Source organism: Misgurnus anguillicaudatus, chromosome 10 (genome assembly GCF_027580225.2).
Source record: "Misgurnus anguillicaudatus chromosome 10, ASM2758022v2, whole genome shotgun sequence".
NCBI classification, from domain to species: Eukaryota; Metazoa; Chordata; class Actinopteri; order Cypriniformes; family Cobitidae; genus Misgurnus; species Misgurnus anguillicaudatus.
The window spans coordinates 31,647,875-31,663,985 of NC_073346.2; the positions used below are offsets into that span (position 1 = coordinate 31,647,875).

Consider the following 16,111-nt stretch of genomic DNA (forward strand, 5'->3'; position numbering starts at 1 on the left):
CAAAGACAGACGTATTTCATTGTCAACAGCTATAGTTCAGATATGAAATTACAAAGAAGTGTAAGGAATTAAACAAATATAAATAATAATTAATTAATCAAACAAACAAAAGAAAAGGAAAAACATAAAAAACATAAATAATAATACAATTAAAATAATAAACTTAAAGTAAAATAATGATAATACAATGGGTTACAAATAGTTATTGGGTACAAAGATCTTTGAAAAAAAAATGTCTCGCTCTTTAATTTTAAAAGTTATCAAGAGAGACTGCAAGTGCAGTTAAACGATTTCTTACATTACCCAACACATGCTGCCAATCCTAACCAATGAGCTTCCTATACGTCATCAAGACGAGCCGGTAGTAAAACGCGCGATATTTTGAACAAAACAAACAACTTGCAGCCGTGAGCTTCACTTTTAACCGTTAAATCTGTTAAAACCGAACGGCAAAAGAGTGACTTTAATCCTTCAGTCATGTCTAAGAAAGCACCAAGAGCAACACTGAAGTTTCATATGAAGAAGAACGCAGATGTACGGATAGGAAAAAACGCGGATTTAATGGTGAGTGAACGATCATGAACCGACAATATGTTACTCTTTGTTTAATAGTAAACGCAGTTCAAATGCCTGTCCACAATGTTGTCGTTTAATCAGACTATTGCCTGTTTTATTACCTGTATTTTAACGGTGTCCATGGCACATACAGTTGTCTGTGTCTTAAAACTCTGTCTCGTTTCCTTAGAGAAATAAAGGCTGTGCCCACACAAAACATTAAAACCTGGCAGCGCTTTAGCACGTATTTTGATGGGCGAGCCGTATTTGTTTAGAGAAGAGAATACAGAACATGTAAGTTAAATGAACTTGATACGTGTGGTTTTGTGAGTTTATTTAATGCTGTCCTTGTGATTAAGTTGTTTATGGCTGCTTATTTGTTTGATGCGGCGGCACTAGTGTAGTGTTTCTCACAGTAGTGGAGGTGAATGTAATCAATACTATTGAATATCTCAGTACAAACATCTGATGTATCATTAGATATCAAGTTGAAATTTGTATTCCTTATTGCATTATGTAGTCAACCACTACTCTAAATCACACAACTAATCCATTTTTATTAAATTAAAAGTTCTAAAATTTAGAGATATGGTTGAGTTTAAAACTGCACAAATTATGTACAAAGTAAAAAATCATCAGCTATCGAACGGTATCCAAGGGCTGTTTCAAATGAGAGATAGCAAGCATAATTTAAGAGGAGAGTCAGTTTTTCAAAAGAAACATATTAGAACAAATGCCAAATATCAATGTGTTACAACTAAAGGAGTTAATGTATGGAATAGCTGCAGTGACGAGATGAAATCATGTACAACAATTAGTAAATTCAAGAGATTATTTAAAAATCATGTATTGAATGGCTATAAAAAGGACTTGAGGTTATAGTATGGATATTGAAAGAAATGAAAATAGTGTTGTATGTATGTATGCATGTTTGCATCTGTCCGTGGTCTATGTATGTATGGGTATATGTGAGATGTAGGTAGGTAGATATGAGGTGAATATTTATGTAAATAAGAATTGTGTGGAATCCTTGTGTATTTATCTAATTGATAAAACTAGAGAAAGGGGGTGGGATTTGAAAAGTTTATGAACTTCTTCCTACTCCTTTTGAACATGGGAATATATTTGTGTTTTGTGTTTTTTTGAATTATTTATTATTTATAATAATTTTGGTTGAAAGTGCTGAGAAGTACATGTCCTTATTTATCTGTCATTTTTATTTTTATTTTTTTGTTTGTTTTGTATGTATGTATACACAGTATAAATACTTTATTATTATATATATGTATATTTTTGTATTTTTATTACATGTTCAAATAAACAGCCTGTAGTTGGTAACTAGTAGTAACATTCAGTTTCATTTTTATTGCGCTTTTTATGTTTTTTGCTCTTGCAAAGGAGCTTTACAAGTTTATTTTAGCACAAAAACTGTGGAGACTGGAGAAAAGCAGAAAACAAAATAGTAAGATCATATTAAACAGGAATTGTGAAAAATACCGTTTTTTTATTTTCATGTGTACGCTTAGCAGCATTGCAGAATGAGATTTGTCTGTTGACAGTACTGTTGTCTTGCTGTTGAAAGTACTGTACCTCTACTTTGCCTCCTAAGCTAGCTTTAAGTTAGTTTATAAAGTTTTAGTTTGATTTCAGGCTTAGTAACAAGAACAGGACAATATTAAATTCAAGGCATTTCTAAGTCGAACCTTTCACCTGTTCAATTGAGAATAATTGTAGCAGGACATGCACAGCACAAGACAGCAAATTTACATTGTGTGCAACGTGTATGTCTCTCCTTTACCTTGTCACTTAGGCTTAAAATCTAAGGGCCAGTTTCCCGGACAGGGATTAGCTTAAACTAGTTTTACCAAACATGCCATTACTAAAAACATTACTTGTGTGCATTTTGAGGCAAAACAAAAGGCACTGATGTATTTAAAGATATGTCAGTGGCAGTGCAGGTTGTTTTGAGTTTGGACAGCTCTTACATTTATTTTAGTCTAGGACTAGTCTAATCCCTGTCCAGGACCCACCCCTAAGTGTATAATTAGTAAACCTGTACTAACCACACAAGGATGAACTACACATTAAAACTAAAGCTAGGTTCACACAAAGCCATCGGTCAGCTGTTGTGCAGGTTTTGAGCGTTGTCTAACTTAGTTTATTTAGTATGTTCTGCGCAGTAAGTCACTAGCTACATTTACATTAATAAATCCTATCTTCGCTTTTACATGAACACTTAATTATGTGATCGGATTGATGTGTGTGTTTATTTGGTACAAGCTTTAAATCAGATTTGATCATTTGACATGCGCACGTTACACAAATATGGTTTCAACATAACATAAAAGCCATCATCCCAAAATGGCTGTGCGTCTTTCAGGTCAAAATTAATAAACAACGAGCACATGGAGCTTTGTGCCACGCTGATTATCAAGCAGTGGCAGAAACACCCATTCACATGTGCCCAAAAAGTGTGCTTCACCGTCATCGAGAGCAAGTCCATGCATTTGTGAATCAGAGTATAAATCATGGACGGACCAGACATTGCTGTCTCGTATCACTTTACAGAGGATTGGAAGGAGATTTGAAAAATTTTAGAATGACAAGACAGTCACTTCATGTGACTTCCTTTAACAACAAAAGCTTGCATTCTTTGCGTCATACATCATTACGCCAATTCTAAGTCATTGCATTTGCTCTCCAATCCAGTAGGTGATGGAAATGCACTTTAAGGTGGTATGCCAACCACCGTTAAAAAAGAATAGAAGTTTGCACATGGGCAGAGCTTTCTAGTTTCAGTTATCAATCTGATCAAGTGTTTACGTATACCTTTTGTTATCTGCTCAAAAGCACAAACCACCCCTTTCAAACGGATTACATTTTTAATCGGTTTGGTTCTTTTTATTCCGTTTGAGGTGTTGTTTTAACTTGTTTACATGCACGCCTGGGAGTCAATCATTCTGATTGGCTGTTTCAGCATAGCCAACCAGTGCACAAAAATGTAAAACGTAAGTGAGAAGCACGCAAACAACAAAGTCAAGAGGGAATGTAACCAAATGCTTATCTTATTTTATTCATGTCTTATTCCAATTTCATGAATATTTTAAAAAGATATGGCTTTAAACACATTACGAATATATCACAAATTCCGTCTGTGGTGAGCAAAATTTGTGCAAAACTGTTAGGCGAGCGATGTTAATTGTTATTTGTTAACAATTAGTTAATGCATTAGTTAGCATGAACTAACAACGAACAATACTGCATTTATTAATCTTTGTTCATGTTAATTTCGGCATTTACTAATACAATTTTAAAATTAAGCACTGTAACTGTTAACGTTAATTAATGCACCATGAACTAACATAAATAACTTTTATTGACAGTTACTAACATTATAAGAATTAATACATGTTTAAAAATATATTGTTTATTTTTTTGTTCATGATAGTTAAAGGAATAGTCTACTCATTTTCAATATTAAAATGTTATTACCTTAACTAAGAATTGTTGGGATTTAAAAGAGGAACTATATTTTATGGCGTAATAGCACTTTTGGGAGTATTTCGACTCGCCTGAAAAGTCCGCTCCCCTTCTCACTCTCATAATGGGAGAGGGAGGGTGTTACTGCATCGAGTCGAAGTACTCCCAAAAGTGCTATTACGCCATAAAATGTAGCTCCTCTTTTAAATCCGCTTAGAAAAGCGCTACGTTTTATTTTGTACCACCAAACTTGCTCGTATAACTACTCGTCTTAAATAGGAAAAACGTTGATGTGTTTGGTCACTTCTAACTTTATCTCTAAATGGTACCATTGAATGAATGGGGCTAAGCTAAATGCTATCGAAGCGTCGCAGCGCGCTCCAGCGCTTACGTGCACGCACACAGATGATAGAGGGATGTATCAACAATTCTTAGTTAAGGTAATAACATATTTTAATATTTAAAAAATGAGTAGACTATTCCTTTAATGCATCTCCTAACATTTACTAATACAACATTATTGTAAAGTGTTACATTTAGGTTTTGTATCCCAGCAGTCACTAGATCTTCCGGTTTCCTGTTTTGAGTAATGAATACCAACTACTTTCACCAGCAGGTACGGAAAGTGATCTCACACAGGCGTTTTTTTTTGGCCGCCATCTATTTGGTGTATCACGCAAACAATGCAAGCCTTACCCACAGTCTGGTCGATGGCATCGATTTGGTGAGTCCCTACCCTAACAGTGATAAGACATAAAAAGCTAAATTAATTTAAGGTATGTGGCCCATTAACAGATAGCTGTCTTCACATTTGTGTGGCTAAATGTTTTATTTCTGAGCAGCTGTAAACATTATTGTGTGTGACAGTGGTGAATGCCGCCTCTTTGATTTCTTGATATTGACCGCTAAGTAGCTCAAGATCAAGGTAGCCAAGATGATTAAACAATTGGGCATCTCTTGTCCATTGCTTCTTAGTTTAGGAGCATAATTGTCACTACTAGTATGGCTGGATATGCATTGTGTGTGTGGTGGATGGGGAATGCCGTCCATGCACTAACAGGCTCCTAATTAAAGGTCCATTGCAGCTGGTCTTTCTTTATGGAGACTGGAGGTGGGGATGTAAAAGCCGACTGAAAGGTGCTCCGCTTTACAGGGGTCTAATCCAGCCATTAAACTGAAAGAAAAACTTTAGGAAAATGAAAGAAAGGCTCACTTTACCCTGCTATGAATATGTACCGGTTTGATCTGGTTTCCTGTGCTTTTAATGGCAAAATTCCTAATAACGTCGACCTTCGCACATTGCCTACTGTTCCTGTGGATCAGTAGCGCTGCTTGTAATGTTGAACGTTGTTATTAATAGGTTTTTGCTTTCAAATGAAGTTCCCAGATTGTAAACCTTCAATTTGAGTGTTTTTGGATACTGTATTTATTTTAGTTGCAGAGGCAATTTTATGCCTCAGTAAGCTCAAGTAGGCTATATGAGTAGGTGCCTGTCAAAATACAAAACAAGAACAGGTTTGTTTACACATTGTACATCACTTTGGATCATAAAACAATGACATGATTTTGTTTGATCAGTTTGGTGAATAATATCTGATACAGTTTACAGTTCTGCTAAAATTGCATGAAAATATATCAGCCTGCACCATTTTTTTGGATTCAAAGACAATTGAGTTGGCAGCGACCCTTTACCTTTTCCGTGTCCTGTCAGTACAATCACTAAGCTATGTGTTCCCCCTCAGCTGCATCGGTTTTGACTCTCGGATGCTTTGGTAAAGACCGGTCACAATCCCATAACAAGTGCAGTCTCTCTAAGCACAACAACAGCTTGCGAGATTATCCCAGCCATACCATTTCATCCCTCCTGTTTATAAGAGCTGCTTGCCCGTTGGGTCAGTGGCTTAAGACGTAGCTTTGTTCTCTCATTGAACTGATAGAGCCTGTGCTGCATTTGATGGTTGGTTGAACACGAAAATAATCTGCTTCATCCTGCAAGGAAGCTGTGAAAGTATCTGTTTTCTTTTTCTAGATTTTGTCCTGAACCAGGACCCCCTTCTGCCCCCTGACAGCAAAGTGTGCTCCCTGGTGTTATAGCTCTTTAGATTTTGGAGGTCAGACCAGAAGCTGTTGGCATTTGTCACACTGGGTTATTACGAGCGGCGCTGGCTTGTTTAATGTAATGGCATGATAGGTCATTGAAAGCATTTGGTCTGAAATTGGTGTTTATTTAGGCACTGATTGGTGCAGTTCTTCAGAGATGTAAAAATGTGTGGTGAGGTTATTCGGAAATAATGTTAGCCATAAGCGTTTTAAAACGCTATATTTGATAGGGCTGTGCAAAAATATCGATACAGCTAACTATCGCATATAGTGTATCGATATTTCGATCTCTACTATCGATATTTTAAAACCCATCAAATCCCTCTGTGCGTCAAACGACCTCCTCTGCCGCTGCTGTAGTTGTCACTGTCCAGTTGTCTGCCATTTACGGCCATTCGGCCAACGTCTCAGAAGTTAGAGGGAGTCAGAAAATGGCAGAAAATTTAAAAACACCTGCAGTTCTTTGTTCAGATCTATTTTTTTTTTACATTTTTGATAAAAAAACACGCATTGCATCGTATCGTGATACGTATCGCATCATGACCCATGTGTCGTGATACATATCATACCGGGAGGCCCTTGCTAATACCCAGCCCTAATATTTGATGAGACATTCGAATTAAATTGAAAAATGAACCTTGTAACCGTGAAATAGTAAACCATGTTTATGTTTTTCTTTCAAAGCATTACACATAGGCCGCTTACCTAAAACTTTTTTACTTCTTTTTAGCACTTATTTGGTGCATTGCATTTCTTTTATAAGATGTTACATTGCTCTTGTTTTAATTCAAAGGAAAGTCACCTCAAAATTGTTTTTTTTTTTGCTCGTACACTAAGTCCCCCCCCACGATATGGCTATCTTAGACAAATTTTGAGAATCTAAAGGTCTTCGTGACTCAAGAACGAGCGCCAATGTGAGTAAGCACAGCCACACGTAAAGCATCAGGCGCAAAAGCGTCATTTTCAGAAAAACGCCTCAGACATGTTTTTTTTGTTTGTTTGACGCGGCGCTTTAAAAGTTGGCCGACCAATGAGATTGGCGCTTTTGTTCACGTGCCTGGAGCGGTTAAGGTTCCAGTAAAACACGACTTGGTGGCGCTCAAGCACATAACGGTCTCACAGGGCACCACATTGAAGAGGTAAACACACCAAGAAGATGCATCGAGGCAAGATGAAGAGCTGTTGTTTGAAAACAAAGAACTTTATGACAAACGCGACAGTGACTACAAAAATCTTGATATGAGAGAGTTGTTATAAAATGGGATTCGATGGTTAGCTTAATTTTTTTTAAAAGATTACTTAAATCCTAGGCTGAAATCTGTTGGGGTGCTTTCCCAGACAGGTCTTATCTTAGTCCCAGACTAAAATGCATGTTTGAATTGCTTAAATTTAAACTAATTTTATGAAGAGTTGTTTTAAAAAAAATAGTTACCACCAAAATCAGTATTGTATCAGGTCGGTATTAAAAATGAAATTCTTAATTTTACACAAAATCCAATATCCGTCATGTTATTCTGTCATATTTTCTAACTTTTTTCCAAAACGCGATAAACGGCAGTCCTCCTTCTCTGCAGAATGCAATAAATCAGCTCAACAAATCACAGCGCACCATTCCACGCATTGCAAACAATAAAGGCGGCGCTTTGAATACACACGGAATCCTAGTTTTCCTCATCTACTTTGGACTTTGTGATCAACAAACAAACAAAAACAAAAAATACTTTTGATGGCATTAATAAGCCTGTTGTTGTTTTCTGTGGCGGGGAAGAAACGTAAGGCACTTGGGCAAAGGAAAAATGGCGACTGTTCCTCACGCGACAGCATCAGGCTTCTGTCATGCTAACACATTGACCCCAGTGGATCTTATAAAAACTTTCCATTATTTTCACGTGAAGTCAACAAAAATCGAGCATGAACAGAACATTTTACAGCTGATCGCTGATAAAAAGGTTCAGTGACAACGTCCCAAGGATGACAGCAACAATGACAGTGTTCTGATTAATGCCATTAATGTTAATTTTTTTTAAATCAGTGTATACCACTAGTCAACTAAATGAATATAACATGGCAAATGCACATTATATATTGATTCAATAGATTTATAGCATTTTGCAGAAAAAATAATCCGTTTTTATAATAAATCTTTGAAAATCAAATTATGGATTTGAATTTTTAATGTTATTATAACCTAAAGATGATGTGAAAGTTTGTAGCAGAAAATAGTGGTTTCAATCTTGTCACTTTCTTGATATAGAAAACAAATTTTTACAGAAATTAGTCAAATTGGATTTTTTGCGCTTTGGAACCAAATTCTTCATGTATCGGTGACTTTTTTTGTCTCAAGATGCACACCTGTTGTGTTTTTTGTAAGGTATGTTTGTAAAAACTTCTTTAATGACCTAATATAAATAAGGCCTAGTCCTGGATTAGCCTAAACCCTGTTTGGGAAACTGCCCCGTAGTCTTACATCACTTGTCTGACATGTTAGCCAACAGGCAATTAGCAACCATTGCGATAAGTTTTTCAGCAGTAAAATTGTGCCAGTGTCAGTCCTGCAGCAGAGCAATTCCAGCATTATGTATGTGAAATTTGCAGTCAAAACTCGAAATATAAATGATCAGAGTGCATGTATTATTACCAATATATTAAACCATCTGTTTATATTTTTCTAAACCCTGATGATAGAGTCCAGACTTCAAAAAAATATGAGTTTATTTGCGTGCTCTCTATTTTAGATGAAGGGAAACAAAAGATGACATACGTTTTTGGGAGAAATGATGACTCTTCAAATAGCACTCAGTATTTATTTTTAATTAAAAAATTTGATGCACAGTTATGAGGAAGAAGCAGCAGCATTATAGATGTGACATTTCTCTGTTATGCAGTTGACAATTCTGAAATGTGCATTTCCTTGACTATGAAAAAATGCTATATAAACTTTAACAGAGACTTTGCATGGGTATTTAATTTTAAACCACCAGAAATTGACATCTGAGACATCAGTAAGGTTAAAAACTTTTTATGATAAGGTTGACATTTGCATGACATTGCAAAGTGAACTTCTCTACAATGTGCACCCGTCTTAAGTCTTCGAGGTAGATTGCACAGATTCTTTTCCCTACTATCGCATTTCAAATCGTTTTTTTCTGCACCTTTCTGCCTTCAGTAAAGTTTCCATGTGCTTTCCGTGTCTGCATGAGGCAATAGATACCGCCTCTGCTCTAATCAGTTCAGCCCGGTTGTTATGTTTTGGCAAAGCCTCTGGCACAGGGATCTCGAAAACACTCTCAACACCAGCTGTTGGACAAGTATTCAGACGCCCCTGAGATGACCCACAATTATGAAAATGAGGTATTAATAGATTTAAATTGCATCCAAATGGCTGTCCTGTAGATGCACAAGGAGTGCTGCCTTTTTTTCCGCTGAAATCATTAGGAAAATAGCTGGATTGGGTTCAGTAGATGTGGCCACTTGTTTCATTTGTCTGTGTTTAAGACATGGAGAGCAGAAGATGATCTACAGAACCTGTTTCTTAGCGGTACATTGCGGGAAAATTATTTATTTGGTTTATTTGACTGAATGAGTCTTGTGAATAAAGAAATTCTTTCAAAGTATGCACAGACGTAAATGCCTCTTTGTATTTAGATCAGTGTTCTTCAACCCTGGTCCTCAAGGACCCCCTTCCAGAAAGTTTTAGATGTTTCCTTATTTAAAACACCTGAACCATCTCATCAGCCTCCTTCCAGAATGTCTCCCTAACAAGCTAATGATTTAAATCATGTGTGTTAACTAAGGAGACATCTAAAACATTCTGGAAGGGGGTCCTCGAGGACCAGGGTTGAAGAACACTGATTTAGATTATGTAATATAATGTAATTATTATAATCTGATTATCAAAGGTGATTGTTTCAAAGTATATTGATAATACAAGTGATTCAGTTTGCTAAGATCATATATTCATATAAGCAGAAACTATTCCCATTAAAGCAACAATTACATGTTGTGATCATATCAATAACAATATATGGAAAGTTTTGTATGTTGATTCAGAGTTGACATCATCTGAAGTCCTCGCAGGGTTTGCATTATCTCTTACAGATGCTGGGTCATAAAATCTGAATCCAAACTGGAGCTAGTTATTAGAGGAGCCAAAGAATGCATTGAAATAATATGTTCAATTGTTCTCTGATATCTAAGTTATGTGGCTTTATTAAGTGCAAAAATGATCCAGAAACCGTTTTATTACCCTATTAATGTCCATTTATAAACCTAGGATTTGCCCACAGAATAAAATGGTCTATTACTACCTTATTTGAAAGTGTCATCATGAATAATAACTTTTCAAGGATTAGTCCATTTTCTTAAAAAAAATCCAGATAATTTATTCACCACCATGTCATCCAAAATGTTAATTTATTTCTTTGTTCAGTCGAGAAGAAATTATGTTTTTTAAGGGAAACATTCCAGGATTTTTCTCATTTTAATGGACTTTAATGGACCCCAACACATAACAGATTGAACACAGTCCAGTTTCAAAGGACTCTAAACGATCCCAAACCAGGCATAAGGGTCTTATCTAGGGCAGTGGTTCCCAAACTTTTTCAGCGTGTGGCCCCCCTTGTGTATGGTGCATTCCTTCGCCGCCCCTCAAAGAAACTGTGTGACAAAAAACTGTTCTAAACTCACTATTTTACTAAAACACATATTAAATTATACAAAAAAGTAGTGCTTTTGGTTAGTAGCCTTATTTTTTAATGTTTAATTACACAGAATTCACGATAAATTAATGTATTTTATAAAATTTCATAAAACTGAGGCCCCTCTGGCACCATCTCGCGGCCCCCCCAGTTTGAAAACCCCTGATCTAGGGAAACGATTGTCATTTTTGACAAGAGAAATAAAAAATATGCACTTTTCAACCACAACTTCTCATCTACCTCCGGTCCCGCGTCACGCCAGCTCGACCTCACATAATACGTCATCACGGTCACGGATGACGAATGCGAAACTACGCCCAAGTGTTTAAATGTGGAGAAAGAGGACCGTTCCGACGGTGTTGTATGTCGAATGATACTATTTAATGTCTTTGTGTCAGTTTATTGTTTAAAATGGTCCGCAAATGTGCGTTTCATAAATGTAACACGTGACCTTTACCTGGCATTACGCAATGAGGTCGCACTGGCGCGTCACAGGATTGGAGATTTTAAAGTTGTTGTTTAAAAGTGCATTTTTTTTTTTTTCTTCTCAAAAATGACAACCATTTCGCTAGACAAGACCCTTATGCCTCATTTGGGATCATTTGGAGTCCTTTGAAACTGCAAGTTTAAACTGCATTAAATCTATTACGTATTGGGGACCATTAAATTCCATTTAAATGAGAAAAATCCTGGAATGTTTTCCTCAAAAAACATAATTTCTTCTCGACTGAACAAAGAAAGACATCAACATTTTGGATGACATGGTGGCGAGTAAATTGTCTAAAAAAATGGACTAATCCTTTAAGCTCTGCTCTGATTGGCTCTTTCACATAGCACCTCCTTTCAGTAGCTCTCTATGTGTGTAAACAGACCTTATGTGTGAGCCTGTATCTTACAAAGATGCAGAATTTGATTCAAATGCATTCATTTGTTTGGAGATTGTTAATCGACATTTCTGTGTGGTATGTTTGTGGAGTTTTTTGTATGGACATGCAAAACGTAACCGTAACATCAATAGTAGAACTTCAGCCTCAACGCTAGCATATAGGATTAACTAGCATATAATGCTAACTTAGCAATCACACCTCAGCATTGTACTTAATATAATGCAAAATTGTAATGTTGGGGCGTACATGACGACTGTAACGTCACAGTCAGAGTTACTGCATGTTGAGATTGGCCTGTTTTCCAGCGGTCTTTTGTGTGCACAAGATTAACATAAGAAGGAGGAAACAATCGTGTTTGAGTTTTCCATTCGACGGCACTTTTAATATATACCGTTTAGAGAAATTGACTGCAGACATGCTCACGCTCATAGAAATCCTAGGATTTGATCCAGTTTTGACTGTAATCCAAATACAATATTCAGTCATGAATGACATATGTGTTGGGATGTGTATTGTGTACATGAGTGCATGATGTGAAACCCAGCCCTACGGCTTATTGTGCAAAACAAAATCATGTTTTTTGATGCAGAAAAGCTTTCCTGATGTTATAAGTATGCTTTAAGTTACATGATCAGATTTATTTATATAGCACATTTAAAATCAACTGTTATGCCTAAAGTGCTGTACAATAAGAGTTGTTAAGAGAAAACACATTGTATCTGTAAGGCACACAAAAGTCATTATGCCGTTGCAAAGGCAAATAAAAACAGATCTACACAAGTATTTTCTTCATAAAAATATTTATTATAACATAAAGAGGATTGGATCAAGGTTTCAGCTGTGGTGAACTGTTGTGAAATGTTGTTTATTTAATATCAATGCGTATAAATAATTTCTGTTGTGTCTATAGGCTCAGTTGAATCTTCTGGTTGTCCTACATCGTCTAGCAGAGGAGTCCAGGGTCAAAGCCTTTGAAGAAAAATCAGCAACCATCAAAGATCACCACGTCAGAGCTGTCGCCAAGGTATCTATGGCAACTATACTGATGAAGAGACATGCATTAACTAACCTATAGTATATATCTCATATCATATTATATAGTGTTAGAAATTGCCTTTGACTTCATTTCTGAAGCAAATCTATTATAGTGAATATGACCCTATGCATTATGCTACATTTTGCCATTTATTATTTTATATAGTCCATATATATTGGTTTTGTTATTACATTGAAAGTCATTAATGAAAAACAGTTTATTGTTGACACGTAGGCTTTATTTCTATTGATTATCGTTGTAAAAGCCAGAAAATCCCTGGTCAATTGAACATCATTGAACTTTAAAACAAAATGTCCTTCCAAGTCCGTTCTTTATACTGCAATTGATTTATTTTAGCCGGAGGTCCAGCGTGTGTTCAGGCAGTGATGCTTTCATGTAAGGACAGTGGGTACTTCAAATTGACTGGGTTAGGTTTCAGATGCATATTAAGTGAATCAGGCTGCATTGTTAGCAGATGTCACCTATGGCCGCTCTATTGATCTTCTCAACAGTATGCGTTACAGCAATCAATTTGATCATTGGTGAACTTCCAAGAGGTACATCAGGTGCAGCTTATCTCTGTCCACTTTGTTACCAGTTCAAACCTGCCATCTGACTAGCTGAGATCAGACCATCACGCAATAAACAGGAAGAAATAAACATCTGTACTGATTTTGAGGCTGCATAACAACTTAAACATTGTGCAGAAAACATCTTTGGGAATTTGAAGTTTTGTGCCAGTGCCTAGCGTAACAACACAAAACCCTTAAAGGAATATTCCATTTTCTTGAAAGAAAGGTCCAGATAATTTGGTCACCACCATGTCATCGGAGGTGTTGATGTCTTTCTTTGTTCGGTCCGGAGGGGATTGTGTTTTTTGGGGAGAGCATTGCAGGATTTTTCTCATTTTGATGGACTTTGGTAGACACCAACAATTAATACTTAACTCAACATGTATAGTTTTTTTTAACGGAGTTTCAAAGGACTATAAACGATCCCAAACGAGGCATAAGGGTCTTGTCTAGCGAAGGGATTGTCTTTTTTGACAAGAAAAGTAGGGAATGTGCTCTTTTGGACCACAGCTTTTCGTCTAGGTCCGGTCCAGCACGACCTAACGTAAATGCGTGGTGACGTAGGGAGGTTACGTGTTACATATACAAAACGCACATTTGCAGACCATTGTAAACAATAAACTGACACAAAGACATTAATTAGTATCAGTTGATATACAACAATGTAGGAACGGTCCTCTTTCTCAACATTTGTAAACGCTTGGGTGGAGTTTTGCGTTTGTCCTTTGTGACCTCGTGATGTGATGACGTACTGCGTCGGGTCACGCTAGCGCATCACGACCGGATCTAGACGAGAAGTTGTGCTTTAAAAGTGTATATTTGTTATTTTTATTGTCAAAGGTTACAATCGTTTTGCTGGATGGGACCCTTGTGCCTCGTTTGGGATTGTTTGTAGTCCTTTGAGACTCCGTCGAAAAAAACTGTTAAGTGTTGAGTTAAGTATTAAATGTTGGTGTCTATTAAAGTCCATCAAAATGAGAAAAATCCTGCAATGCTTTCCTCAAAAAACATAATTTCTTCTCGACTGAACAAAGAAAGACATCAACATTTTGGATGACATGGTGGTGAGGAAATTATCTGGATTTTTCTTTTAAGAAAATGGAATCTTCCTTTAATGTTTGTTGTGATGTTCTGTTGAAACCATCATTCGTAATCTGTTCAATTTTGTTCCATACCTAATATTAATAATAATAATAAAGTCTGTTTTTAGTACACATAGGAAGGCCCCTCCCAAAATGTTCACGATATATTTACATTGACTGAAGTATGTCTGAAATGGTTGTGTTGATTAATGTTGGCGTTTTGAAGTTTAGCTATGCGAGTCTTGTGCTTTAGATTAGGCCCAGCTGACGCTCCCCTTATTGTTATTTATTTATTCATGTATTGTTTTGAAGCCGAGGTCTTACGTGACCTAATCCCCAGCAACTGCACAAACTCACATCGCAGCCGGAATCCAGCCACGTCATCTTGCAAGCACCTTTTCGGTGGATTTTTTCTCCAGGGCTGTGGATGCGAACGGGGCACCACATCAAATGAGTCCCAAGAACACTGAACAGAGATCCGGCCAATTTTAAGTCATCGCCCCGCGTTTATTTTCATGGGGGAGGAGAGCTTATTTGGTTTAGATGTAATTGTGTGCAGAGACGAGTGCTTCTTGCACAGATGCTGTAGTGCAGCAGACCTCACCTTATTTCAAATGAAGAGTGCTCGTGATGACCTTAACTGAAGATGTTAGACGTTCCACGCTTACAGAGTTCAGACACCGACTGGTTCAGCATGGCCACCTATGAATCAGGTGTGTAATGTAGAGCTTGTTGATGGAAAGCGGGTGTAAGAAAAGAGGGCGTATTTGGCAAACATGGGTGTACCCAAAGAGGTAGCCTATTTTTTGCTTTATTAAATTGTGTGTTCAGTTTCTAACTGATAACTTTTTTCTCTGTTACAGAAACTGTTAAAGAGTGTACGTGGATAACATGGACAACTTCCTATCAAACTTTATTTTTAACAAAAGCTTTGACCCCATGATGTTAACAGTTTGGTAGTCATCATGATGTGAATTGTACTTGTATTAATTTTCTATGTATGTCGGCATGTGTCATAATCCCACGTGGATGTTATTAGTGTGTGATCTGTGTTCAGTTCCTGTCAATTAGATTTTTTTTGCTTTGTAAAGGTCATGGGAAAGATTTATGTAAACTTTAGATGATGGACAGTATCAAGCCCGGAAATCTAAAGCAGCAAAGGTGACCCTCGGCTCTTAAGAACGAATTATTACGCAACACCTGTTAATAAACAATTTGTACCACTTAACATGGGTAACAGACGGTTGAGTAACCGTGCAGTGTTTCTTTCCCCGCTCTGTAAAACAACAAGATGTTTGGCCGTTGGCCATCGACAACAGTGGGACCATTATCTGTGGCTGCTCACGAAAGCAGGTCTTAGCTGGAAAGTTAACTCGGATGATGTTACGCCGTCCTGTGTTGACTTGGTATCAAATGCACCACTTGAAATGAGATAGTAATGATTCAATTTGAAATCAAAATGATCTGTCTAACCTACCCATGAGAAAATTAAGTACTTGGGTGAATGTTGAATGTCCTAGTCATATTTTTCCCAAAAATCAAATGATGAAATGTAAGATTTTTTTATTTTATATTATCAATGAAGCTTGTTATTGAGACCATTAAAGATTTTTGATTTTATTTTCATGTGAATATTGTATTTATTTCATGAAAATAAAAAAATCCATTTACAGTTCACATGATCCCTTTTGTTTTCTCAATT

At 36.7% G+C, this 16,111-nt stretch overlaps 1 protein-coding gene across 2 annotated transcripts; it reads left to right on the forward strand.

Annotated features, from left to right (window-relative positions):
- Positions 1 to 327: 327 nt before the first annotated feature.
- Positions 328 to 15,327, forward strand: cenpw (centromere protein W). 2 transcript variants are annotated; one of them, XM_055210896.2, is made up of 3 exons: positions 328 to 564; positions 12,630 to 12,743; positions 14,722 to 15,327. In XM_055210896.2, exons 1-3 carry the CDS (start codon positions 478 to 480, stop codon positions 14,740 to 14,742), a joined length of 222 nt encoding a protein of 73 aa, XP_055066871.1. In that variant the 5' UTR covers positions 328 to 477; the 3' UTR covers positions 14,743 to 15,327. The 2 variants fall into 2 exon arrangements, with proteins under 2 accessions (XP_055066871.1, XP_055066870.1); XM_055210895.2 differs by having other exon boundaries at positions 340 to 564; positions 15,273 to 15,327.
- The last annotated feature ends 784 nt before the right edge of the window (positions 15,328 to 16,111 follow it).

Coding starts and splice junctions, on each gene's coding strand:
- cenpw (XM_055210895.2), top strand. CDS start 478: ATGTCTAAGAAAGCACCAAGAGCAACACTGAAGTTTCATATGAAGAAG. Junction 565..12,629: donor GAAAAAACGCGGATTTAATG/GTGAGTGAACGA, acceptor TTGTGTCTATAG/GCTCAGTTGAATCTTCTGGT. Junction 12,744..15,272: donor ACGTCAGAGCTGTCGCCAAG/GTATCTATGGCA, acceptor TCTCTGTTACAG/AAACTGTTAAAGAGTGTACG.